The sequence below is a fragment of the Strix uralensis genome, chromosome 10, assembly GCF_047716275.1.
Source record: "Strix uralensis isolate ZFMK-TIS-50842 chromosome 10, bStrUra1, whole genome shotgun sequence".
Lineage (NCBI taxonomy): Eukaryota > Metazoa > Chordata > Aves > Strigiformes > Strigidae > Strix > Strix uralensis.
Genome location: NC_133981.1, coordinates 19068363 through 19096034, shown reverse-complemented (window position 1 = coordinate 19096034; position 27672 = coordinate 19068363). Strand labels below are relative to the sequence as shown.

Sequence of the window (27672 nt, the reverse complement as noted above, 5' to 3'; positions counted from 1 at the left end):
TAAGTAATAACTGCCTGTGCTTTGGTGACATCTGGTGTTTCTAGCCTTGCATGACAAGCTGGTGTTTTGAAAATAGAGATTTAGAACAGTTAAAACTTTTTTCCCTTTTTTTTTTTTTTTTTTGAAACTGCATTGTCTTGACTTGCTAGTCTTGGCCTGTTTTCACAGAGAGGTTTTTGTTTTGGGGTGGTTTTTGTTTTAGGTTTTGGCTGGTTTTTTTGTGAGAAGTTGGGGTGACTTCATAAATCTTAAGAAAGTCTGGATGTTTGTAGTGTTTACTCACACATTAAATGAGGAAGGAAAAGAAGTGGTATGAAATACTGTCCTTGTCCTTTTGACTTCAGTGAAAGAAATGTCGTTCTTTTTTAAAGTGTTTGATACATATGTCTGATTAGCACATTTCAGTCGACCTACTTTTTGGAATTTGACCATCTGAAAATACAAGGGCTGTGTAAACTATTTATACAGTAATAATCTATAGCATTATTTCAAGTTGATGTGTCACTTGGCTCCAGTGAGGCAGGGTGCAGGATCAAACATGGTGTGTTTAATACCTTCCAGCTAATCCTGTTCTGGGGTAGCACCTCCCTTAGGGGTTTGCTCTTCCTGGCGTTTGAAGCATCATTTCCACCCTGCATGTCTGATCTTTAGTAGAGGAACATCTGTTATGGCCTGACAGTTGGATTAGGATAAATTAGACTTTTATCCAACAATCCAGTATAGTGGTGGTCTGTGTGGGAGCACACGGGAAAGACAAACTGCATCTTGCTGTAGGTATGAACTTGCACATTGGTAATTTAAAATGAGCTGCGCATTGTAATTACTGTGGAGTAACTCATGTCCCTTTAGTTTATATTTAAAACTTTCCATATGATACTTTTTTCAGATCCTAAACTGAGGTGATGGTAAGGACTGAGAGGTCTCTGTAGAAGTGTGCCTGCTGTTGTAACCCATCTTTAGTAACAGGGATCAGAGCTTGTTTTGGCTTGGTCTTGGGGGTTGCGATGGATCTGTGAGCAGAAGGATGACTAGGGTACTCTTCAGTGGAAGACGTGTGCTGTTCCCCTTAAAATCTGTTCTCTGGTCCACTGTTTCTTTGAGTGCTGGCCCTCCTGCAGTGTTTGCTCACAGTGTTCGTGACAGATGGGGTTTCTCAGAATAGGCTTCCCTAAGTTGCCTTACTAATATTTTTATATATATATATATTTTAAAGTGCAGTAGTTTTCTAAGAAAAGGTGAAAGTCACCTTTTTATTATGTAGTAATTCTATGGAGTGTGTTACAACTTTAGGAAATAAGTGAGCAGAAAAATCTGAAAACCTGTTTGTGATAGAAGATGGACTCTGTGGTATATCAGAGGAATTTGACTATTAGTGAATGTTGTGTAGGGTAGTGGTAGCTTATAAAAGTCGTGTTTGTGTGAGATAAGACTGTTTGGCAATCATATAATGCTTCAAATGGTGTGGCCACAGTGAATGAAGTAATTATAATTCTCTAAGTAGGTAAGTTTATACTGCCTGAGTAATACTTGTCTCTTCTGACTGTTTAATTTTTCTTGTTGCTTTGGAGTTTTCCATTTCTGGGTGAAAAGAAGTTCCTTTTCAGAAGTCACCTTTAAAGTTCCATTCAGCTGGGGGTTAAAACTCTGTTTTGCATGTGTAGAGGAATGGGAGTTGCTAACAACACACAGTGTACCTTCTCATAATCATTTTCATGTTTTAAAAATGGGAGCAGTGTTTATCTTCTGAATTACAATGAAATTCTAAGAAGTCTATGATGATTAAATCCCCCAAAAAGTTACAAATAAGAACTTCCTGACTGAATGTTGTTGTCCATGTGTGTTTAAAAATGAGAATTTGTTTCAAAGAAAATAATGATAAAGCTAAGATGTGAATAGGAGATGGAATATCAGATTGAGAATAATGTTCACCCTGGTGGAATAGATTCATTTTGATAGCTTTAGCTATTCAGAATTTGGGAAATTCTAGTATAAATCAAAAGGGGAAAGTGATTAACCTTCACCAACTCAAAATTAGATTGCATCTTTACTACAATTTCATTTTTAAAGCAGACCAATTCTAAAAATATGTTTTCTATCAACAGGATGTAAAGTAGAATCTATATTTCTGAATGTTGAAGCTGTAAACACACACAGAGATAAACCCGAGGTAAGAATATTTTTCAAATCGGACGACTTGACGTAATGTACTATCTGAGCTGATTTCCATTGTCCTTGTGGTTAGAAATGATTTGATAACTTGGCTGAGCATATTTAATTTTACATATCAAGCTTTGCTATTGGCTTGTTGTTGAGGGGGGGAAAAATCATCCTTTTTGTTGTGCAAATTTGTCTTGCATATGAGCTCTAGCCGGAGTAGTTTATCTTGAAAAATTGAATGAGAATTTGAAGATACATATCAGTCTAAAAACTGTATAAAGTTCTTCTAGGCTTTGTCATTCAGCACAAGTATGGTGTAGTCAAAAAGTAGGTTGTTGTGAATGCCACGCTTATTTTGGAGAGAGTAAGTAATGAAATCATCAGCTTTTTCATCACTGCGATCATTGCTGTATGAAAAAGAGGAATTGGAGATGCCACCTGTGTTTTAAGCCAAAGCTGGAGAGGAAGACTAGATCTCAGGATACAACAGAACAACTGGGGAAAAGAAAATTGAGTGGATTTGTAGAACGTAAGTGGAGATAAGACGTCAGACCACAGCAGCTTCGTACTGTCCCCACGTCAGGTGCACAGTTCTGTGTGCTCGTCGACGTGAGCTTAGGTTGATTGTGCTGCTCGTGCAAAGCTCTTCCATTGGTGCATTATGAAAGTTATGTAAAATGTGCCATGAGTAAAAATTTCTGGTTCCCTTGCAGATCCTTACGCTAATGCTACTAGGTAAGGCACTGATCCCCTGCTGGGGTTATGAGCCGTGCTTACTGGTGAATTAAAAGTCAGTTTGATAACATGAAGAAAAAGGGCTGTTTGTGGTGGTTTTCAGAACAGTGGTTTATGGTGAAAAGGAATATAGTGATAATTGTGTCTTGATGGGTGTGTTCAATAAGGCATGTGACACAAAATGCCGTACTTATATGAGGGTACACATCTGTGGCAGTTGTGCAGAATTAATCCTGGAGAGGTCTGCAAAGGACTTTGGTTTTAATGACTTGGGTATTCAGAGTTCTGAAAATACTGACTTTTGGCTGTTCATAGCCAAGACATTTTCTATTAGATAGTCGTATTGCATATTTCCTTTCCCCCTTCCTCCTTTGTTTTTCTGCTTTACCACTTCTGTATCTCAGTGTGGTTCATTAGGTTTAGGAAATCCATTCTGTTTTCACAGTGCCTGAAAGCTGTTGGAGAAGCATGGTGAAAATAAATGAGGATGTCTTAGAGCAGGTGTTAGGTTATCCATGTTGGATGATGTAGATCAGTTGAACATCTTTAGGTTGGCTGATAAAATATTGGTGCTGAATTTACAGCTTGCTAAAGTGTCTTGGGAATTGCTGTTGGGCATACAGCTCCTCTAACTCAAGTCGTTTATTTCGAGGGGAAGGCTCTGCCTGCATCACCAAGTGACTCTTAATGTGTCTAGCAAATGCTGTGGCCATACCGACGTTGGTGTTGGGTGGCTGTGTTTCAGATGCATGTAGAGGATCATGCAGATTGTTGCATTGCACAAAGACACAAAACTCTTTAATTTGAACAGAAATAAATTGAGTTAATGAATTTTAAAAAAGAAGAAAAGCAGCCAGAGGTATTTTTATTAAAAAAACTCAAACACTCTTCTCCCTCTGCCCCCAAAGAAACCCAGACCAGTGAAGTATGGGTGATGATATGATGTTCATTTAGTAGGACTGAATAAGGACTAAATTGACGCTGTCTGCATTTGAATGCTGCTCGGAGGACTATGAACATTTCAAAAGCTTTCATTTACATCACCTACAAAAATGTTAATGACTTCTGTAAAATTAAGTTTTCAAATAGTCTATCGAAGTCGAAGTATTTAATTAAAAACAGCGTCACAGATTGTTAAACAATGGAACTGATTCAGAATTGCCCAGTGAGCTGTTCTGTGCTCCCACAAGTAATTTGTAGTCCATGTTTCAGAACAGTGCACTCCTTCTTGACTTCAGCTGAGAGCATCTATTTTCACATTGCAGAAACACAGGCAAAGCACTGGAGTGTTTGTTTATAGTGTGTGTAAACTTCATTGTATGGTGATGGTTTGTCTGAAGTGTATTGAAGCCTTGTGTTTGTCAGCATTGTAGTGGCTGAAGTTCCTGACCTTTTCAAATGAAGGAGTGTATAGTCTTTTTACTGAAAATAATTCAGGGGAATTACTTCAGCTGTTGCTTGGGTCCCCCCTTTGGGCCAGAAAACAAGCCCTGGGGTAAAATGTCTACTGTGCACCTCTGTCTTAGTGAATGACAGATGGGGAGATTGCTCATAGCAAGAAACTCAGATCTCCTTCTTGATTCTGGGGGGAAAGGGGAGAGGGAGGTGTTAGTGAAAGGCGAGTTTGCTTACCACAGTGTAAAACAAATAAGACTCATGAAGCCCATCAGCGCCAAGTTTGAAGAATTGGCAGTGATTTAACATAAAATGGGCCAAATCTTAGATCAAGATCTTGTAAGGAACTTCAGAACAGTTTATCATAGTCTACTTTCTTCATGGCAGGAGAATTGTAACTGCACAGTCTTTGGGACTTGCATGAGGTGGTACTGTGGTCGGTGATTCCTGAGCCTGGTGCACACAGCTGCACTCAGAGCTGTGCTGCCTAGTGTGAGTGTTTGGCTGTGCTGGTGTTTTGGTTTGTTTTGGTTTTGAATAATTTGTTGCATTGAATGTCTTTTTTTCTACAGCCTCTGCAAAATGAGGTGAGATCTAGTTGGTGTGATCAGTCTCGAATGGTTAAGGTGTCTGGGAAGGTATTTTTCTTTTTTGTCAGGCGTAGTACATTGCTTATAACAGAAACAAATGTTAAAAATCTTCCCTTGGGGAGGAAGTATATGGCATAGTTCAGCAAAGCACTGTAAGTTGCTTAATGGATAGAGGTGTATGTGCTGAAGCACATGTTTAAGTGTATTCCTGCTTGGGCCTGTAAAAGACTTCCTCCTAAACATGAATGACTTGAGCTTTGGTAATACTATCAGCATGGGATCAGCGATTACTGTAAATACGTTTTCCTGCTGTCTAGTTCTGGGACACCGACCAGCTGTCAGTCTGCTGCATTCTTGGGGTGTGGGGGTTTAAAAAAAAATCTGCTTTTAAAGAAATGCAGCTGTGTTCTTGTGAAGGAATCTGATTGGGTTTTTTTGTTGCTCTTACTGCTGCATGATAAAACTTCTCCTCTGTATTTTTATTATTACACAGAATGTAGACATTTCCAGACCTCCCGAGGACGCTCTTGTAACAGTCCCTGCTCATCAGTGAATCCTGTGTGCTGATCAACTATCGAACTTGGGGTGCTGTTTTCATCCTACTACTTCAGAATAAATTGAAAAACTAATCATTCCAATCACTTTGAAATAAAAAAGCCCCACCTAAACCCAACAACTCAAAATCCAAACCAGATGTTTGTACAGCGCATGACTTGAAAAAATTATCAAATCACAATAAAACTATTGCACTGGTTAATTTATCGTGGATGAGTTATCAAACATTGATCGGCTGTCACTGGAATGCTGTTTTTGTAAATTGCTATAAAGATCCTGCAGCATTAAGTTTTATTGGAACAGCCAGCAATCATTAAATGTTAGTTGCAGTGCGTTTATGAAAGCCATGAAACACAACATCCTGTGTGAGATAAGAAAAAGTTGAAGTTTGTTTTCTAGGCACCAGTATTATCTATTTCAGTGCCCTTGGGAGTGATTGGACTGCTATGTAGCATAAAATAACAATCCATAGTTACTGTAAAACCTTAATCCTGCTGATCCATAGCACTAGTGCTTTAGATGTGCTAATTAATGATGTGCTGTTTGAAGAGGGTGGCAAGTTTTCACTTAGTTCCAGAGCAATTATTCAAGGTACAAGAATGTGTATAAATGTTCTTAATATACAACTTTTCTTAACAGCTGTTCCGCATTAACTAGGCTTTAGGCTTTGCCTGTTGGCAGAAGTGATTTTAGATTTCCTCTTTTCCTGCTTCTTGTACAGATGTGGGTGATTGAGCATTTACAGCTCCGCTCTGAATGGTTTTGTACCCAGGCTGCAGTAAACAGTGTTGACTATTTCAGAATGTGGAAGCAGAGTTAGCCTGATTATTTTGTGGCTGGGTTGTGGCTTGCCTTGAAAGGGATGGAAATGGGGGGGGTTTCCTCCCTCCAGCAGGCGTGGGATCTCAAACCAGCAGGGTATGAATCCTAAACTGAATTACAGCAAAGCCTTTCACAGGCTGGAGAAGACTGCAGCTTGTCTGAGATGTGGTGCCATGCCTTGGCTCCTTTTTCTGTGGTGTTAACAGGGGGCAAAACAAGGCAGTGGGAAGCATCTGAGCCATTGAAGCAGCTTTGTTTAGGTAACATCAAGTCTGGGAAGGGCAGAAAATCACCGAGTCCTGGAACTGTTTTCTGAGGGGATCTTTTAGTCTTGAAATTAAGCAAGAGTGGCGTGTTGTGGAAAGCTTTTATCTCTTAGGTTTCTCAGGTGGTACTTTTTTCCAAAACTGGGAGTTTGGAAAAAAAGTGTTACATATCTGCACTTCTAAAATTACACTGAAATTTTCAGAGTTTTGTAGCAATCAGGAATGTCTGATGTAGCTATTTTATTACTAAATAGCAAGCGGTACAGCGGGAGGTTCTCTGGCCAGGAGAATATATTCAGCTATATCAGCCTCCTGGCCAGAGAACCTCCCGCTGTACCGCTTGCTATTTAGCTAAACCAGTGTCCCAGGATGGGCTGGGACCGGGGGGGAACCCAGATTATTGTCCTCTCTCTGTTGTGACTGTGACGTGGGAGTGTTTTGTCACTTTTCCATGTTTAATTGCCCCAGCCTCTCGGCATGTGCTTTGTTGTGAAAAATGCCACAGAGGAGGAGATCTGAGCCTGCCGTATGCACTTGCACATGTTAATTAGTGAGTCCAGTTGCTCTTACCTGACAGCTGAGGTGACATCCCTGGGAGGTCGCAGGGACACTGGCCATAGTCAGGTACTGAGAAACCGTGCTGAAATGCTCCTAGTGCTGTCACTTCCACAGGCCACAGCTAAGGAGATACTGTGCAAATTTAAACAGAACGCATTACGTTTTTGATGGAGCCCAAATCTGCCCAGGTGTCTGCTGTGGAAAAACTGAGTGTTGAAGAAGGGTGGCTTGGGCTGTCAGAGGAAATGGAGGGGGAAGATGGAAGGGGCAGGAACTTGGTGGGAGAGGAAAGCTGGGCTCACTTGCTCTGTGGCTCACAGAGGTTGCGGAGGGAGGGGAAGTGGCAGAAGTGCCCAGGACCCTCCATCCCTGCCCGCTGCTGCCAGCCGATGTCCTGGGCTGCGGCTGCGTGTTGTTCTCTTTGCCGAGCGTAATGCTCATTGTGCTGATGTGTGCAGTGGGGTGAAGTGGATATTTAAAAGCAGTTTTGTGCTCTAAGGGGTCTCCTATTCCAGCAGGATTGCTTAATAGTTCTCTCTGGCTTATTCTCTTAGTGAAGGAAAGGCCTGATGCTGGGCGGGAAATGGCAGTGACAGTTTGTGGTGTATCTCGCCGAGGGAAAGCTGACTGATAGGAGTACTGGGTTGTGTATATTGTGCTGTTGGTTTTTTCTCTCTATGCCTGTGCTGGTTGTTCAGCTGTGTAGGGCCCTTATTAACTGCATCTGCTCTGGCTGTCTTTGTGGCTCCTGTGCCCTTCAGAACCTCCTAGAGGAGCCTTCATGTGAAATCTTCCCGTTTTGCTGTGAAGATCACAGGTAGCTAATCAAAATAAAACTGTTACGGCAGACTCGATCCTCTTTGGAAACCCATAGCACTTTGTTTTGGGGGGAGGCTCTCTTCTGTAGGAAAAAAAAAAAGTGCAAAGTAGGGAGGAGTATAATGAGGAGAGGAGGAACAGTGGTATAAGAGTGTATTTGGGTTAATCTGTGTGTTTGGAGTCTTTCCAGAGAGGAGTGGGTGAGATGGACCCTCGTGCAAGGCAGGGTGAGGCTGCTCCTGCCCCGGAGAGCGCTGAGCCTCCTCGGGGAGCAGGCTCTGGAAGCAGCGAGCCTTGCCCGGGCTGACCGGGGGAGAGCCTGTATGCCTTGGTAGAAATAGTATTTTAAAAAGGTGTGTGATGCTTTTATTTCCACTCCTGTGTTTCCTGGGCTCTCCAGACATGTTGCTGCTGTGCCTAGCAATGGCAGTGCTTCTCCCAGGATGGCAGTTTTGTCTAGGTGTGCTCTGGTAAGGCAGTGCTGGACACTTGCAGGGACACCTTTTGGTCCCCAAAGTAAGGCTCAAACCTCGGTCGTCCCTCTAAGAAGCAGCACTGTTCCTGTTGCATGACTTTTCTCTCTCAATGCCAATGGCTATTCTGGAAGTGGGTACAATCCCAGCTGCCGTAATCTCATCTAATGTGATTCCTATGAGTGGGAATCCATTTACCATTAGTGAGGATATTAGTCCCTTCCTAAGCCTCAATTCATCTGGTCTTGCAGTTAGGTATTCTCTTTGTCTAATAAGCTCTCGGGTGTGTTTATTAGGATTTATCCCAGGGCAGAGTTTTCTTTCTTCAGTGTGACAGTTCAGTGTGCTTCGCTTCTACAGCCCTTTCTCCTTCACATTTATGCAAACTGAAGCACTTTGCTTTTAACTTTCTTGACTGCGTATTGATATTCCCTCTTGGGTCTGTCTCAGTTGCTAAGATGATGCTTTCATCTGATACCTCTCATTGACTTAAATAAGCTGTATCTTCTGCCTTGTCTTGACCACCTTGTTTCATTTTAGTTTCACATTATAGCTGTCTGGTTCTTGCTGCTTGTGGACTAATTTCCAGTACCTCTGGATTCCTGTGTATTGACGCCCCATTTCATGCTCCATTTAATTTTCTTTGAATGAACAGCAGATGCTCAGCTTAAAACATTTTAGCCAATATTCTTGAAGTGCCTGTGGAGACATCTCCGCAGTCCCAAGGAATTTCTGGGTATGTTGGATCAATTGCTAAGAAAAATGCAAACAGATGAAACAAATGCCAGCATGTTGGGTTTTTTTCCCTCCATGTGGTCATGAAGAGTGTGCCTTGTTTTGCCAAGTCCTCATGTTTTTAGATGCTTACACTTTCTCTGTGTCCTTTGCTGCAGAAAAGATGCTGCCTGTAGAAGCTTCTTTCTGAAACAGGGTTGTTGCTTTGCTTTTCTTTGAAGAGAGGAGTTGGAGAGTGGGTTAGGCAGTGTGGGGGTGGGTGCAGAGATTTCCAGGACTTGGATGACTCGGCCCAGCAGCATTCATGTGTGTCTCCTCAGAAACCTTGGTGCTGTGTGTTTATGGTGAAATACAGGGTGATTTATTCAGAGGCTTGAAGGCTGATGAGAAAGGAAGGGGCTGACAGTAACGTGGGAGAATTGATAAGGGCAGAAGTGATGTCGGCACACTTCAACCCTCAGATCAAATCTGGTGCTGCTTGTTTATCTCCTGTTTTCATAAGAAGTGGCTGAAAATCCTAGAAATTGGGGTTGGGGAGGGGAATGACTTGCTTTTTAAGTTGATGCATTTTGACTGATGGAGTCGTGTGCTGTCTGAGAGTGTGTGCTGAGAGTCCCCCTCGCTGTGTGCTAGTGAGGTTTTCCTTTTCTTTGAGCTGGACTGAAGAGACTTGTTTTGGAAGTGAACTCCAACAGATGTGGTTATAAAACCACTGAAACATTATCTAATGTCTTTGTGACATCTGCCAACATGCTCATGTCTCCTCAAGTGCATTTAAACTTCACGTTACTAGCTCTTTTAGGGAGTTACTGAGTCCTTCCAGTGGCTTAGCTGCTTACAGACAGGATCAGAATTAGCTTGATAGCTGTTGGTGTTAAGGAGTCATTTCCTAGAGCGTGCTCGAAACGAGGAGAGACAGGCTTCCCTCCCTCCAGGTTTCATCAGTTCTTGTGTGGTTTATGACCTCTGTGTGGTTCTGTTTTTTTCTTATACTATATACATAAAGACTAGAAGAGATAGTGGATTAGAGAAATGTGGTTAAAAATGGTGGTTAAAGGAAGAAAAGTCTTAAAAAACATAACATTGTGACCTGCATATGGTGTACAGAGACTGATTGTCCTACTAGACCTGGTGTAATCTGGGTCTTAGAGATGGTTTTTCACTGGCAGTGGAGATCCTGCTTTGAGGTATCTGAGGGATGTGGGCTCTGCGAAGCGCATAGTGGCTGGGATGAGGTCTAAGCCTGGCTTCTGACTTCTGCTCATGGGCTGGGACCTTTCCTTGTGTTTTACAAAACATTTTGAGGAAATAAGCATTAGAACTTGCTCATCTTTTGCCTTGTGTAATAGCCGTGTGTGAAGTAAAACTACGACTGAGACTCTTGCTTTAAAATCTTTTTTGTCTTTACATTTGCAGAATGTAGGTGTGGATCGATCGCGAGAAGAAGCTTTGAGGACAGTACCTAACCACCTATAGCTCCAGTTCCCGGGGCAGCAGCCCTTCCTCCAGCGCAAGAGCGTTAAGTAGCAGCTCAGGTCCATGGAGAATGGAGAAGGTGTCGCTGAGCACCCAGCGAGTTGGAACGAATGCTCCTCCCCTTCACTTTAAGACATTTCGAATGTGATTCAGCTTCTTTGGAGAACACCTGTAGTTGTGGATAACTCCCAGTGCCGAAAGGTATCAGTAAAAAGATTTATGGGAAGCAGAGTAGAGTTGGTTTTAGATTTTTTTGTATGTAAATTTGTGCAGTTTCAGTGGTTTTTATTGTTCATCTGTGGATACTGCAAGATGGTTAATTGCCCGTGTCAATTTTACTGTCAGATTTTAACTAGATTTTACTTTCTTTTTAAAGTGTTTTTCTAAGAGTTCCTCTTATTTTTACTGTGAATGATTGCCTAGAATTACATGGAGATTTTTTGGATGGCATATTTAACATAGATGAAATTCTACATTTTGAGCATTGGAGGCTTCATGTTGCGAAACTACTTTAAATGGGAAAGCCTGTCAGCTCGGGTAGCTTTTCTGTGTTTTAAATTGAGCTTGTTGTCAGCCACAACTTAAATTTTTCTGAAATGGGGAGACTTTCCCTTTGGAAAATAAAAGCCTTAGTTAGATTCACTACCTGAAAGATTCTGCTGTTTTAGCAAGATTTTAACATTTTCCAGGGGCCAGCTGTATTTTGGAGGGCAGCAGAAGACAGAGTGTTAAGTGGGGGACATGAGTGGAGTATAGCTGGCAGCCTGGGTAAGGAATTGAGAGAGACAGACATGTCCTTTCTGCTGCAGTTACAGGAGGGGATGAGCAGCTTTTCTGAAACAGGAAGGGAGAGGAAAAGGATTCAGACTGTCAAGGGCTGGAGAAGCTGCTTGTCTTATTAGTGCTGTGATTTTTTTTTTTTTTTTTTTAGGCAATTTTTGGAATGAATTTCAACATAAAAGTATATGTTTCTCTTTTATAGCCACATTTAATACGTACATCAGGAAACAGTACAGAAAGGTTAGGTGGAGTTTAACCATTCTAACAGCTCATGCAAGAAAAACACCAGGTAAATTCTGAAATTATTTTTAACACTGGCACACCTGCCTTGGGTTTTTTTTGTGTTGTTTTTAAGCATCTTCCACCATCCTACTTCTTCGCTGCTCTTTCATACCTTGAGAAACTCCAGTGCTAAAAATGGAATTTTCTATGTCTGTTGAGGCCACGACCTCTAACTGTACTAAATCAATGTGTATTTTGTATGTGTGCTACCAGACAACTGAAGTGAGCTGCCAGCGCTGCTGCTGGCTCTTAGTTCTGAAATGAGGAGAACTATCCTTTGGTAGTTGGACTGTGTTTTTTTTCTAAGGACTTCTCTTCAATTAATTGAGCTTTTATCATGTATGTTGTTGGGGTTGTTTTGCTGGGTTTTTTTTCTTTTTCTCAATTCCTGTGTGAAATACTGGGCCCTCGTAACGTAGGTTTGCAGGCAAGGGCTAAATCGTCTTTTGTTTGTGCAGGGTTTATAAAATAACGTGCTGCTGTCGTGATTTGTTTTAATAAGCTAATTTCAGCAATATATTCAGCTCTGGAAGTAAGCCATACTGTATTGCTGGGTTCCGTTTGAGAAGAGGAATGTGTAGGGTGCGGAACGACCAGAAACACTTGCTTCAAGCGCTGCTGTCTAAAGCTTTGTGTGTGCGATCCACGTGTTCGGTAACACCCATTTCAGATCTTTATTAATTCAGCTGTGTCTGTAGTTATTGTGTGAGGAGAGAGACCACACAGCGCTGCTCAGAGAAGTTAATTTATTGATGCGTAGTTAACAAAGCCGCCTTCGTGGCAGAAATGTAGAAGTAATTTCCCCTCCCGATTTGATGTGTGTTCAGCGTGGGAAGGCCGGGCTGTGCTCCAGGCAGACCTCCACCATCCAGCTGTGACCAGGAGTTGTTAAGCAGTTTTTAAATTGAGAAAGTCAGAGTTGAACTGTAGTTACAGAGGGCAAATCCCAGGAGACTGTATTAGAAAAGCAGGGTTTTACCGGCAGACTGCGGTACTGCTTGCGTTGAAGAACTGTGGTGGAAGGAAGGGTTTCCCCTGGTGAGAGCTGAGCCCAAGGGCCGCTTCTCTTCACTGGCAAGCACGGCTTGAGGTGTCTCCCCTCTCTCCTTTCTTCATTTTACCTCTCTCAACTTTCAGAGGTGCTGTAAAATTCCTTGAGGCTAAATGTTTTATGTATAGTAGGTATTTTTATAGCCTGCTTTTGAATATACTGTGATGAGTGTTTTACTAAGTTGGGTGTTCAGTAAGAAGAATTGTATACAAGTGTAAATAAACTGTTATGCTGATACTTGAAGAGAAAAAAAAAAATGAAGTTGTCTGTTCTACTTTAGGAAGGTATTAAATCACTGACTGCATCGGACCCTTTCTAGCTGGCGAGAACAAGCGTAGACAATGAATGTAGCTTTGAAGTGAGTGATCGGTTCTCCCCGGGGCACAACCACCTTTCCAGAAAGGCACTGTTAAGAATTGCAGAGTATTGTCACTGTCTGAAAGCTGCGTACGTCCCCCGCTCCTGACAGAACCGTCACTGACAGGGGAGGTGAAAACCCTTGTCCTGACCCTGTATATTTGTACCTGTGTTTATTCTACTGCCTTCTGACTGTTAATGCACTTGCTAGCTCAGATGCGGTCTCTCTCAAATGGGATTAAACTGTCTTTTCGTACATCATTGGCCTTCGTCGTAATCTTTCAGACAAATGTAATCATTTGACCTTTGATCCAAGTAATAAAGATCAAATGCTACAATGTGTGCTGATGTGTGTTTCTTTCCATGCCTCTTTACAGCAGCTGAAGTGCCAGGTGAGTGTTCCTGCAGGGCAGCAGCTTCCCACAGCTTTTGGAAGCGTAGGAAGTGTAGCTTGGTTAAGAAAGCTTATACACCGGCATAAGAATTAAGTTAATTTAACCCCATTGGTTATTTTACTTTGACAAATAATTTAAGTAACATAGTAACTGAGGAAGAAGCTGGAAGAATTGATTAAATAAATACAAGTCAAGATTTGCACGCAATGGAGGAGAAAGGTAAGACTTTATTAATTTTACCTGGTCAGTGGTGATTTAAGATCTGGTCTACCCTGTTCTTACATTGTCTTCCCTAGGCTGCTGCTTTTTTGAGAAAGTTGAAAACCAACAGCTAAATGCTGCCTTCCAGTACAAATGTGCACGTGTAGGTTAGGTAGATGGCAGTGAAATTGCAGGGGTACTTGTCATTCTGAAGGATAAGGACAAAATTAAGTACTGCTTTGTGGTTTAAAATTGTGTACTCAAATTTTCATGTCTCATTGTATACTATTGGGTGGTAGCCACGTGTATCTTCCCTGCTGGGTGGAAGAAGTGTTTTCTTTAACTCTACTGTATATTTTATATTTGGGGGGAGGTGATACTTGTTTTAGAGCTTTTAAGCTGCTTTCTGGACAAAGTTCTTTAATACCTCCATCTTCCTGTGGTATGAGGGTGGCCCAGACCGTGATGCTTGAGCACACGCAGCTGTTTGCCCTCGAGGTGCCTGAAGCTGTGCGACCTGGGGAGCTTCCCGTGCTGGTGGCTGTAAGGAGCAGGGCAGCTCCCTGTGCAGGCGGCACAGTTAACCTGTCGCCCGTGGCTAAACTGCACGGTGCTGAGGAGGAGGAGGAGAAACAGCATAGCTGCTCCGTGGAGGAAAGGAGGTGTCTTGGCCTGGGGGCTGTGAGTGTGGTCAGGCTGTTGGAAGGTGAGCTTGTGGCAACAGGAGGGCCTCCAGGTGGGCCAGTCAAAGGGCAGCTGAAAGCGTTGCTGGGTGAAGAGCAGGGTCCCTGCTGTGCAGGTTGGGCAGCCCTTGCTCCAGAGAGAAGCAGGTGAAAGTGCAGTGAGCAAATGCTCCCCCAAGCAACTACTCCTGCTCCCTGTAATTCATTACAACTTCCAGCCATCCACATGCCCAATGCTGTTGGCAACCACCTGTCACTTTCTGCTTGGGTACAAGCATCCAGCGCTCACCTTGGAAAGCGGAATAACCTACTGAAAAATGGCAAAGCAGAAAGGACTGAGCAGGTCCCTGGAAGGGGGAAAAAAGAAGTTTGCTGCTCTCCCTGGCAGCAACTCGCAGCACGGTGTGTGTCCCCCCTCTGCCAGGGGTTTGTGTGCGTGCGGTGGTAACTAGGCAAGCCCTGTCTGTTTGGAAATGCCAGCTGTGGTCTGACTATTCCAGCCTCCAGCTACTGTACACTTAGATGACATCCAAGTCTCGCTGGCCTTGCCTGAATTATAACAATAAGCTAAAGCTGTTCTTTAGAAGAAAAACAAGGCAGCACTCTATTTTTCTGAGTCTCTATGAAGTCTTATTGGGGAGTGAGCGGCTTTCTCCTGCTTTCAGCAGGATTAACAGTCTGAAACTACCCAGAAGCTACAGGGTGCTCTTAAGAACTCTGTAGCATTGTGTAACTGTGGGACAAAATGATACTCACCAGGACACTTTATTTCCTGCCTGCTCAGTGGTTGAGAAAATTAAACTATTTGCAATAGTGTTAAAAGATACAGAAAGCTTTTAAGAAGCAAAAGGCCTTGCTTCATCCTGTATTTTAAGAGCTGGCTGCAAGAAGAGTTTTGGAGAGAGCTTTGCAGTAATTACATTAGTTTTTCTTCCTTGTTAATGGTTAAAAATCAAAATTCAGAAGTAGGTATTGCAGCAAAGCAGGATCTAGTTTTGTGCCCTTTTTACAGCAAGTAGAAGGAGCCACAGCTGCCGTATTAAAACCAAGCAACTAAAACCAGAAGAAAGCAAGATGTTTCTGCTCTGGCAGACCAGGCAGCTGGTACTAAGGCTTTACACCATCCTTACCTGTCAGTTTTCTCCTGGTAAGCTGCTGTGACCATGTTGCATATTTCTATTAACAGCACCGAGCAGATTCCCACAAGAGGCAGTGTTACAGTGTGAACCTCTGCTTTTGCCTCATTCTCCTAAAATAGTTGTGGGTTTTTGTAGTCTTTTATTGTAGTTTAAAGACAACTGGAGTTTACTTGTATATTTCTAGGAAAAAAATCATAAAGTCATCAATGAAAGTTTAATGTAACTTTCTTTTAATTGAAGACAAATAAAAGAACCAAGGGCTCAAACACTTTTTAAAAGTTCCCCAATGTCTTCTCTCGAGCAAAATATACAGCATATATATATATATATAACATAACTACATTCAAGTACCAAACAATTTACATTTTCCCAAATAGAGAAAATAATGCACATGATTCACATACCTTAAACCTGACCATGCATAAAAACACTGCTGATAAATCAGCAGTCGGACATAATCACACTACTGTGTATTATTATTCTTAAGTATTGATGTTGTAATCAGAATACATAACACTTAGCACTGGGAGGTTTCGGTTTATAAAGTTTAACCCTGCTTTAAAGTCCGACTCTGTTCAGAGACTTATTTGTCTAAAATCTGTTCAAATTTAGGGTTAATAAAAGAAAATCCATCAAACGCAGACTGATCCATGGACTCAATCAGGTTTTTGTCACTGTAAGACAATTTTGGCTTCTCACTCAGAAATTCTCTGTCGAAGTTGTTGTAGTCGCTTGCTGACTTCTGTGTTAGAGAGGGAAGATAGTTTGAGACAAACTTTTTCACTTCTTCAGAACAAATTTGCTTAAATACAAAAGGTTAGGAAGTTGTTATTGAGCTCCCTCCCTCCTCTCCCTGGCCCTTTAGAGAAAAATCTCTTTTTTTTTTGCCTACTGTAACAACACTAAGATTATAACTGGGCAGTTGCTTATTGTTGTTAGTTGAAAACAAATAGCACCAGGTGGCTTTGGAGAAGAACGACCTGGATTTGCCATAACGTTTCATAGGTTTACCCAACAGTTCTCTATTGACTAAAGCAATGCAGCTCTTCACTTACATTTTAGCCCGATGTTTCTTGCCATTAACCAAAATTTGTAAATTCCTGAAAGCATTTTACTGTCTGTACTTGCTGATGCCCTGTTGCAGCTGCTTTGTGTCTGCATAAAATATTTATGTATGTTTCATAAAAATTCCTATTACTAAAGACCATGCTTTGCCCTCTGAACCTCCCAAGGCTACTGTTTTAGGATCCTACACTTCCACGTGCATTTCTGTGAGAACATGCAGCATGAAGCCTTCTGTTCTCAAACAGGATAAACTCTTCCACTGAGTACGTAAGTACATTTTAAAGAGACTGTGTTACCTCCAGATAACTTTACCTGTACCAGTACTGCATGGAGGAAAAGTGGTTTGGATTTTTAACCAAGTGAGATGAAGCAGCAGCATCCCACAGTGATGCAGACTGTGAGTAACACACGGTCTGTTCTTCAGATGTTTTTTCAGGTGACATTAGGCACGTACACAACAAACAATTCTCTAAGTTCAGTAGTACAGAGAACGCATCTTTTTGCCCACTTGGGACTCTTGGATGAGTTTGAAACAGCACAGACGTAATGCTTGTACAGAATGCCTGCAGGGAGTTACCAACTGAGTAGCCTCAGGTTATTGGTCATTCTCCCATGTGACATCACAGAAAAGTGCAAGAAACTCAACAGTTCTAACACTGAGGAGAATGGATATCAGAACTATTAGCTGATTTTCCTGAGGATTAGATTAGTAAAGAAGCTCATTGAAAGAGTATAGGAAAACAGTCTTAGTAGAAAGATTTCAGGGCAGAGGAATATAGTGGACCTTTTTATAACTGCACCATCCACGAACAATGGGGTTGGAGACAGTTATGTATCTCGCTTATAAAATGTGAAGATAAAATTGCAGTAGGATAGTTTGAGCAAGTTAGAGGAATCACCTGTTAGCCCTAGGCTGAATGTGCTACTACAGAACAAAGAACCCACATACCACTTTCGGCCTGAAAGGAGGGTCCACCTCCCTCTTCTCTAGCGCCATCCAGTTGATCGTTTTGAAGAAAGGATGGTCCCTGATATTCCCAGTGACCCCAAGTCGTCTCGTTGGATCCCTTTCGAATAGCTGCAAGAGAAGATACCTGGTAAAGCCTTATGCCTGCCCAAAAGGTAGGTGGCAGTGGAAGAATAATGGGTATACTGCTAAAAGAACACAAGTTGCTAACAGCAAACAGACCATTAGTAATTAATCAGACCTGGCTTCCCCTTTGTAAAAGTAATTTGCTTGCTGATAAACAGCAGCTCCTTTTAAAAGCCTAGATTGGCCCCTCCCCAGACAAACACAGTACTGTGACCCACCACACCCATCCTACCTTCTCTAATATATCTTTTGATTCCTTGGTAATCCAGCGTGGGTAGTGAGGGATGTCCACTCGGATTGACTCAAACAATTCATCTTCATCATCCCCGTGGAAAGGGGATTGGCCAATAAGCATCTCGTACAGCAGGACCCCAAATGACCACCAGTCCACAGAGAATGTGTACCGCAAACCTTGCAGGATCTTGTTCCACAGAAGTGCAGAGGAAGAAATACAAGTAATTAGTAAAAGGCAGCAATATATACCAAAGACCAGAGGAGGGATTTTAACAGAGAATCTTTAAGAACTTGGGGTATTTAGAGGGGAAAAAAAAATCCAGGTATTTGACAAATATTTGACACTGATTCACATCTGTAGTTTCATCCTTGGCTGCTGTTGGTGGAAACATGGACAGGTCAGTGGACAGGTCTTTGCTCTCATTCAGAAATTTTCTCCATTGACTTTAAATAACCGTATACTTAGAAAACATCTTCTCTAGTTTCTTTACAAGATGAAGGGGGAAGCAAGTAGCAATGAAAAGTAGATTACTGCCAAACAGACTGACACCATTTATAGTTTTAACAGTTAACTACCTCATTTGAACTACTTTGAAAATCAGGTAAAAAAACCCACTATGAACACAGGGAGTTTAACTTAGTGAGATTCCCCTTAGAAGCTGCTTTTGCTTTGAATTTTGGTTGGTTGCATGGGCGCAAGCCTCTTCACCATCTGAAGCGCACAAAGATTCATTTTGCAGGAGCTCCATGTGTATGCTAGCTATAAAGGCGTAAGGGAAAACTAGCTGTTCAAAATCTGAACATTTTAACATTTCAAAACCACGTTTTTTAGAACGAGTAGCTATAGAGTATTTACAAGTCTGAAGTACCTTCTATAGAGAACTCAGATTTAATGTGCGTTTCTTCTGTGCTCATTAGACTTTAATGTTTCTGAACTATTGCTCTACAAAGGGATGATTAATCACAATGGACATTCTAACATCAGTGTATTAAATCATCCCTGCGTACGTGGCAGTGACATACTGACCTCAGGAGCAATGTAGTCTGGGGTCCCACAGAAAGTGCTCGCTTTGTTCTCACCAACAACGTTTTCTTTGCACATTCCAAAATCAGCTATTTTGATGTGGCCTTCTTTATCAAGCATCACATTGTCCAGTTTTAGGTCTCTGCAAAGAGTGTTTGGGAAAAAAGTTATGTACAAGCAAGTCATTTTTGTATGCAGATACATGCAGTTTTGTCACTGCTAAATACCTACCGTATATCATACAAAGAGGCTTTTCAAGAAAATAATCATCCATCAACACAATACATACAAAATAGTACTTTGAGGGCAGTAGGGAGAAGGGAAGAATTCTCTCTTGTCAGAGTAAATAAGAGGCTGAGGTGTATATATAGCATGTGACCTTATAATCCTCAACATTTGCTTTCTGATCCAAAAAGCACATCCAGTGCTGTTGCTTCTGGAGGGAGGCACAAATTAATGCCCCACCAGCTGACACAGTGCTACACCAGCTCCGTAGCTCAAAAGAAGGACTGTTGGATCCTTAGAGCATTTGGCAGGACCATGAATGTTTGAAGCCTGCCCAACTTTTAATAGTACCTGTGACTTGTTCCTAGTTACAGCACAAGGGGGTTCATGGGTTGTGGCCATGGTCTCTGAAGTGCCCTATTCATGTCTTGTTTTCAAAATAACACTATTCAATCAAGTAAGAGGTTTTTAACAACAACAGTTTCCAAAAGCTACATTCCCTCCCTTTGACTGTGTTGCATTTTTTGTCCATCTGGCTGCAAAAGCACATACCAAGGAGGGCAGGCTGAACAGAAACTGAACAGCCCTTCTACTTACCAAGACAGACTTGAATAGAGCAGATAATTTTACATGAGAACAGGGCAGTCTTTTCTCCTTGGTAGCTAAAGTTTCCAGTATCGACTCCTTGCACTGCTCAGATGGTGAGCTGTAGCTCGAACCAAGAGTCCCTGATCTAATGCAACACGCCATAAATCCTTCCATGTTTGGACATCAGCTGCTGTTCACCTGAGTAAATTGAATATATTTGAGATGGGGAATACTCATGGTAACCTCAGGCACTGTGCTTCCCTAGCTACAACAAGTTCTAATGTCTTTTGTATGGATGTGCACTTAGATGCAATGCCTACCTAAACTGCTCCAGTCAGATTCTGTGACTATACTGGTAATCATCCTGTGTGAGATGGGGGGGAAAAAAAAAGTACCTTTGGTTTTGCTGGTGTCTTGTTGGAAAATGGTACCCTTTCTCTGAAAATACTTCACACACTGAAATCTCCCTCCAGGACTATTCTAATATAATGTAGGGAAATTTAACAACAAGCCTAAAAATGCTCTAGAAAATCTGGGATGGAAGGATTTTGTGCTGATGACAACATATCCTGGAGTTTGATCCTCTCCTGTATAGAAACCTGCAGAGGGCAGTGGGAATACAGTTGGGTACATTAAGTACCATCCTGGGTTATGGCTGTCTTCTTTGAGGGGTGGATAGGCTTTTAAGAATCATCCTTCTTCACCAAGGAGGTTTCCTGTAATGTTCATCCTCTTTACAAACACTTTGTGTGAAATAGCAGTCTCTAACTTCAGAAAATTGCTTTAAAGGATGGATGCTCCAACAGACAATTCCTGTTTCTATAAAGGAAAACGGACAATACCAGATGTTTTGGGGCACATTTGCCTAAGTTACCTTGTGTAACTTGCTCCTAAGCATGCAGCCGTTACCCTTCATACCTGTTTGTTACAGAGGTAAGAGCTGCCTGAGCAAGTGGTTACCAAACAGTGCTTTAGAGCTGGGGGTGGGGTGAAAAGGCTGAAGAAAGGAAATTGAGAGGAAAACTACATTAAAAAACCCCTTCTGATTGCTTGTAGCATGGGTATTTACAATGAGAAGCAGCTGATGGGGATCTGGCCCCTGATGTTTGAACCTGGTGAGGCAGAAGCACGAGTGCTGTGGTTTCATACAGAAGGCGAAGGCAGACAACTTTCACCTCAGTGGTTTTCACAAGGCCAGTAGGAATTGATAGCCTTAAGGACCCTCTCCCTTGCCTCCAAACTAAATAGACTCACGATTTGAAGGCAGTGTTTAAAAATAACTGAAACAAAACCACTTTTGTGTAACGTAAATAACATTCCGTCATTCTGGTTGCCAAGGAAAAGACACACAGATATAGATTCATCTCAGGCATGTTAATGCCCTTGGAATAACATCAGATCTCTGACAGGCAGCTTTTACTTGTTCCATCAATCAGTAATTCAGAGATGCATGAAATGCTAAGACAACTCACAGGTCCCACACTGGAGCTAGTTGGTACTCACCTATAAATAATGCCTTTGCTGTGAAGAAACTGTAGCCCACATAAAATTTCAGCTCCATAAAACCTGTAAAGACCAAAACATCTTTTAATCAACCTTGCTCAGTTAAAACACAGTCAATGCAGCTGGCCAAAAGAGCCTCTCTTCATGGAGTGAGAAGTATTGTACACTTCTTTCAATACTAATATACCTGTATTTATATAGCTGGATGCTGTGATGTGCCAGTTAATCCCTTCACCACACATCTGTAGTATCTAATGCCAAACAGTAGAGGGGACACGACAGCAACTTGCCTTAATGTTTCCTTCCACTTCCATTAGGGGACACTGTCCCTTTTCTACTCTTTTAACTGTCCTTGTACGTTTTTAGTGATACGCACATGCCTTTTCAAAGACAGCTACTGGGAGCTCAGTACTTGCTTTAGGAGGGACCAGGCACTAACAGCTAAGTTAGAAGTGGACCTCCCCTACCTCCCTCTGCCCCTGGCCTGCTGCAGGATACAGACTGAAAAGTAACATTGCTTCAGGGGCATTCTCCTCAAAAAAAGAAGTGATAATCTAGAGGACTTGAAGGAAAACGGTAAAAGAATGCTCCCCCCCCCACTCGAAGTGTATTAAAAGTTTTTTTTTATTTTTAATTGAACAAACAGAAAACTATTTTCACTTCTGTATAGCAGAATGAATACTGACCCAAACTTCAGAAATAGGTATGGAGGATGGCAGGAGAGGCTGCCAGCTGCACAGATGTTTGCTGGAATGCAGGTAAGCTGGAGGGGCTTTGCCCAGACTTTTGCTGGGGAGAGTGGGAAGGGAGCTTGCCCTGACCTATAAAGCCTCTTGTTAGGCCAGACCCCTTGATCTGATCCCATCCCATCAGTTTCCTTAGCACAGCACACAGTAACACAAGTAATTGTCCAATCTGGTTATACAATAGCTCTGGTGCCTACAGGTAGATCCACTACCCTGCACTGTTACTTTTAAGGTCTTGTGAGCATCTATTCAATGATACAATTAAAACCCTCATGCTTTTGGGTAAGAAAGGTAGAAACTGACCTAAAACTAAAAAATGATGATAGGTAAAGTAACAATAACATTTTTGCATCTTGTAAGTCTTCAGCTCCAGTGATCTTTAAGCCATAGGGAACTGACACAATTGCACTTGCTGAACAAAGTGCTTACCCATTTTATTAGTATCTTGTGGAACGTGCAAGTTATCCTTCTGTACTCTCATGTCAATTTAGCAATACTAGTAAAATAAGTGTTGGGATTGTTTTATCATGTTGTTTTCCAATTTTTCCATCCAAATACTGTCCTAAGGGACACTGAAGGTGTACCTTTTGCTTTTCATTGCTGGCTCATGTTGCAGTTTACTTAGCATCTCTAGGTACAAGCATTCCTTAAAGTAAAACATCACATATGCTACATAAATTAAGAAAACCTAACTGCACACATCATTAAGTGAGCTTCTTCATTGTATTAAACCAGTGCCTTGAAATACCTTTTCAATCATCAGCCACTGAAATGTGAGTGAAAGACTGCAGGTAAGTAGCGCAGAACTAGAAGCAGTAAAACCAGAGATGAAAATCATTCACAGTGACAGGGACTGAAGGGTTGTGGACTTACGTTGCTCTGTAAAGATCAAAACGCCCCTTGTCTTGTATGTGGAACATCAGGTCTCCCCCATTCAGGAACTCCATAACAAAGAACAGATGATCCTGTTTGCAAACAACCAGAGAATGGAAAAATTACTGATGCTATTGCAAGCACATATGACATATCAAAGTGCCTACTGGGGACCAAGCAGCCACTTTCCTCCTCTCCTGAAGTATTTCTCTATTTCATGCACCCCTAAGAATGTACGAAGCTCCTACAGATTGGAGTAGCCTGGTCTTGTAAAGCTTAATAGCTGATCTTGCAGTCTGCAGGTTTCTATACTTAATAAAAATATACATTTAAATAGACATACTGACTTCTACCTGTGACTGTTATCTTTTTTTCCCCTCACTGAGGGTAAAGCTAAGATCAAGGACTTAAACTGCCTCTTATTCCAGACTGCATAGATGTTCTGCTGGTCTCATTCTGTTCTCATCAATGTATGTGGGGGTCATACTCATATTTACTTTCCACAAGGCCCGTGAACTACTGCACAGAGCACAAGAAAATGAAATTTAATTCTTGCATCCCTAGTTACTTTCACTTGCCTGCTGGTAACAGCATCCATTAAAAGGCTACATCTGTTGGGCTGCTGTTGCCATTGGGCTTTTTCTTACCTTTGTCTGAAACGTGCAGTAAAGATGTGTGAGAAATGGGTTTTCCCATGCAAGTGCGAGGACCCGCTTTTCCACCATGGTACATTCCACATCATCGTCAATTAGCACCACATCTTTTTTCAGAGCTTTGATAGCAAAGAATTCATTCTTCCCTTTCAGCTCAGCAAGCAGAACCTACAAAAAATAAAAGATGAGATGACTGCACACGTAGGCAAGACTGTTGCTGACGGTATCAGTGAGGGAAAGCCAAAGGTGTTTTTACAGCAGGTGCAATGACAATTAAAAAACATTTAAATGGGAAAGACGAGTGAGATTTGGCAAGGTGAAGTTGCTGGGCATAGAGATGAGGAGACGGGGCTCAAGGACCACATAACAGGCACAGCAGCTTCCAAGGCAGCTTTTCTGTCAATGTCTCGTGAGTGTTATAAACAGAAGACATTTAAAGCCTGTTCCTTCATTAGAGCTGTAGTTTCACGGTGGACAGAATCTGTGGAGGTCATGCTGCTCTCCCATCTCCCCCTGCCATTGCACTGGAGCATTATGAGGCTTTTTCCATACAGTGCATGAACATAAAATGTCCTTTTGCACTGTGGTGCATAAAGGGCAATTCCTCTGCCTCGATACTAAATAACTGAAAAACTTGTACATTATGAATCTCTTTTGAGTTTAGACAAAATTCAGGCGATGAATTTCTAGTGTTGTTGACAAAGATGACTATATTCAGTTCTGTTAAAACATTATCTACCCAAATGACCGTAAGACCTGTCTGGCTAATGGAAATAGCCCATCACATTGCAGAGATCAAGCAAGGCAGTCACCTTAAGCTCTAAAAGTTTGTCACATACCTTTCCAAAACTTCCTTTCCCTAGTACTTTATGGAAGACAAAGCTGTCTATGTTGAATTTTCTCCTGCTTGCAATTCGCGATGCTGTCTTGGCTGTGCTTCCCTCCCAGAGTTTATCGTACTCGCTGCTATCTGCTAATTGAAACAGTGAGTTTAAAGTTCAATACTGCATGACTCAGATCCCCTGCTAAGAATTAGGTACTGACATGCTATTTCAATGCATCTGCTGCTGGAATACTGGAGAATCTGAACATAAGGGTCAACTCCTGTAGTTTATAACAAAGTTTAAATTACATGAGCATACTTGATAGCGTTGGATTTGAATTGAATCTGTGATTGTTTCTGATGCGAGTTTAGGCAATACATAGGCATTATAAAAATCAAAAGGCCCTAACCTTCCCCTACAACTAAGACACAAAGCATGATTTGGAGAAAAAGATACTTTACAAACTGTTTTTCTTCTGTTAACAGAACAGGCTAGTCCCTCAGCCTAAGCAGAGAGGCCATAAAAAGATTCAATTTATGTGCAATGCTGCCTAAGAAGCATGATCATACAGGTTAATCCTGATTATATCCCTAAAATTAATAACTGTACTTTTTTTTTTCTTTTTTACCTCCACCACATAGATCCGCTGGATCACTAATGAGACACTGATGATAATCAGGAGATAATATCATGTATGCCCCACAAGCTGCCCAGCACCTGTAATAACTCAGGGATGAATTACAGTGGCTGCACCCTGATTTAGTATTACACTAAACTACCCTTGTAAGTTTGTTGTGGTTTTTTTTTCCCCCCTCTGTTCTGGCAAACCAGAACAAGTATGATAAGTAGTATCAAAATAATTTTCTTACTGGGCATTTCAACAGAATTAGTTCCATGTATGGATGAATATATAAAACCCTGTACCACTCCAAAACTACCCTTTATCTCTTATTGAGCCTGGTGATTTCCATCTGGTAAAAAGTTACTACTTCTGTTGCATTTATTTTTGCATAAATTATCATAGGTTAGCAGTTACGAAAATAAGGCTTATACAATGCTAGATACAATATATTGCTTTAGCAATAGTAAAGAAAACCAAAACAAAACCTTACTCTGAACCTGTAAAGATAGGATTCCAGGTACTACTTAAACTATTCAATCTCAAGTAGTATTTTGGCTACTTACATCCTAAAATAGATAGCACTTGGTCATTGGTTTCTAATGGTTTGTGAACAAATCAAGATAATTAACAACGTGCAGGACATTTCAGTAACAGGAGGGAGGGAAGCGTGTTGTATGCGCATGTCTGGTTAGCAAGGCATCCTCCAGTTCCGTCACGGGGAACTGAGCTGCAGTGAGTAAAGCAAGCATTTTGCAGAAAGGTGGGTATGCTCATGGAGTAAAAGGTATTTGTCAAAAGGTATATAAGCATTTTGTGTGTCCAGGAGAAGGTAAAAAGGAGTTGTGGGGTTTTTTTGGTTTGTTTTTTTTTGTTGGGTTTTTTTTTTTTTTTTTACCAGTGCATATTAAAAAAAATTGTCTAACATAAGGCAAGAATGAATAACTGCTTAAATTGTTAGCTTGTGTAGGCTAGTAGGTAAATAGCTAAATTAAAACATTGTAGCTTTTCTCACCTGTTGTATCTCCTCCTGGAGCTCTAGGTTTCTTATCAAAATCTTGATAAATACCAACACTTTCTACAGATCCAGAATCGGACCTTCGTGTAGATTTCTGAGGAGGGAAACACTTGAAATTATATTTGTGCTATTATTTTAAGAAATACTTATAACAGCAGCCGTTAAAAGTAACATGATGGCAGTACAAACTTTTCTGTTTAATTATTAACTCCTAGTACATATCTTTTCTCAAGAAGTCTGGTTCATAGACTGTTTAGCCACATTCTTTACAGCTTCAGATCAGCCAATTGCTTTACTTCCTTCACTGCAAGAAAATAAGTAATTGAAATTCCTGAACAGTCTATGTTTTTATTGTTCATTGCAAAATTATCAAAGGTATAATGGTTTGAATCCACAGTGGGAAGAATTTAGACTGTTGGAAAATGTCCCCTTGGACATATGTTCATTTGGAAGAGGAGATGGGAATCACTGTCATAGTGGACATGCTGAAGTCGTATCTGTGTGTGACATCTGTCTTTAGCACATGGAGACAAATTTTATATATGGAAGATCCCAGAGATTACTAATGAAAAGATCAAGCTTTTCTGTGTCATGAAAGAGCTGGCACAAGAGCTCTCACTGCTTTCAAAGTAAATATCCTGTGAAAGCTTAGGAACACTCAGCTCAGAGGAAATACTGCTGGCTTTTGTGACATATTTTCCTGTTTTAATTTCAGACCTTGTGTCTGAATCTTTATTTGCAAGTCAGAAGTTAACCACAAGAGACAGTTATGCTGCAGCAGGAGATGAACAATGTAAACTATGGGGCGAGTGCTAATTCCAGAGCAGTTTTCTGTGTTTATATATCAGCTTAATAAAAATTGAGAATACCTGATATATTTCTTCTTAGTATTTAATTCTAGCATTCAAGTGGAATTCTAAAGTTAAAGCATGGAAAAACAGACTAGCATTATGATACTACTGTTTATACAATTAAACAGAAAGGGAGAGAATAACCTTGGCATCACAGAAGAATGAAGTTGGGTTTCAGGAAATCAATTGCCCTTTTAAAGCTCTTTGTTAGGTAGGATTTCACACACCCTACCCCACCCAATTTCAACTTTAGGCTATTGACATCTTTGTTAGTCTCTTTATGGGTCAAATTAAAAAGAGAAAGCTGTTTACATTTCCTCCATTCCAAACTCAGTTCCCCATAAGAGTGATACAAAAAAGATGAAGTAAAAAACGCTCTGAAAACAATTAATTACCTGAAAAATGGCAATAAAGCATACCTGGCTAACTTGATTTAAAGCTTCAGCTAGCAACTTCTGGTTTATTCCACATAAGTTTGCCACCTTCTTCTGGCATTTATGATGCACGTTCATCCCACATTCTAAAAGAAAGGTAGGGACAGTTATACAAGCATCAGGAAAATACTGCCTGACATTGCAACGAAAAGGGCTGTTTCTCTGTGCAGTTCAGAAACCTTGTTATTATGACCAGATTGGATATGGATCTATCACTGTTAAAGATTAAAATTGCAATTTTATTAACTCAACGAAGGCTACAAAAATTGTTCAAAAGGAAAAAAACTCCAATCATCATTACTTTATTCTCAAGTTCTGCTACAATGAAGATTATCTTGCCTTTCTGTGGGAGAATTATAAAAACGGTATTTACAGTAAACACTTTCAATACACTTTCAGGCACTACCTTGAGTCAGATTCACCAGATTTCACCTATTCCCAAAGCAGTAATTT

At 41.1% G+C, this 27672-nt stretch overlaps 2 protein-coding genes across 12 annotated transcripts in view; one reads left to right on the top strand and one right to left on the bottom strand.

The window, feature by feature from the left end:
• Positions 1-13389, top strand: part of LOC141947886 (6-phosphofructo-2-kinase/fructose-2,6-bisphosphatase 4) — a 53275-nt gene extending 39886 nt beyond the window's left edge. For 6 of the 8 annotated variants that reach the window (XM_074879532.1, XM_074879535.1, XM_074879534.1 and 3 more), the window contains 3 exons: positions 2103-2167; positions 5371-5462; positions 10522-13389. In XM_074879532.1, coding sequence (XP_074735633.1) covers positions 2103-2167; positions 5371-5430 — 125 coding nt within the window. In that variant the 3' untranslated portion in view covers positions 5431-5462; positions 10522-13389. The remainder of the gene's footprint in view (positions 1-2102; positions 2168-5370; positions 5463-10521) is intronic. The other 2 variants (XR_012630291.1, XM_074879530.1) reach the window with 2 other exon arrangements.
• A 2287-nt stretch (positions 13390-15676) lies between these two features.
• The window catches only part of PRKCD (protein kinase C delta), a 67227-nt gene continuing 55231 nt past the window's right edge, over positions 15677-27672 (bottom strand). For 3 of the 4 annotated variants that reach the window (XM_074879525.1, XM_074879524.1, XM_074879526.1), the window contains 10 exons: positions 27205-27305; positions 25932-26028; positions 24313-24446; positions 23468-23641; positions 22821-22912; positions 21202-21264; positions 18889-19027; positions 17860-18048; positions 17484-17612; positions 15677-16211 (listed from right to left, as the gene is read on the bottom strand). In XM_074879525.1, coding sequence (XP_074735626.1) covers positions 16053-16211; positions 17484-17612; positions 17860-18048; positions 18889-19027; positions 21202-21264; positions 22821-22912; positions 23468-23641; positions 24313-24446; positions 25932-26028; positions 27205-27305 — 1277 coding nt within the window. In that variant the 3' untranslated portion in view covers positions 15677-16052. The remainder of the gene's footprint in view (positions 16212-17483; positions 17613-17859; positions 18049-18888; positions 19028-21201; positions 21265-22820; positions 22913-23467; positions 23642-24312; positions 24447-25931; positions 26029-27204; positions 27306-27672) is intronic. The other variant, XM_074879528.1, reaches the window with a different exon arrangement.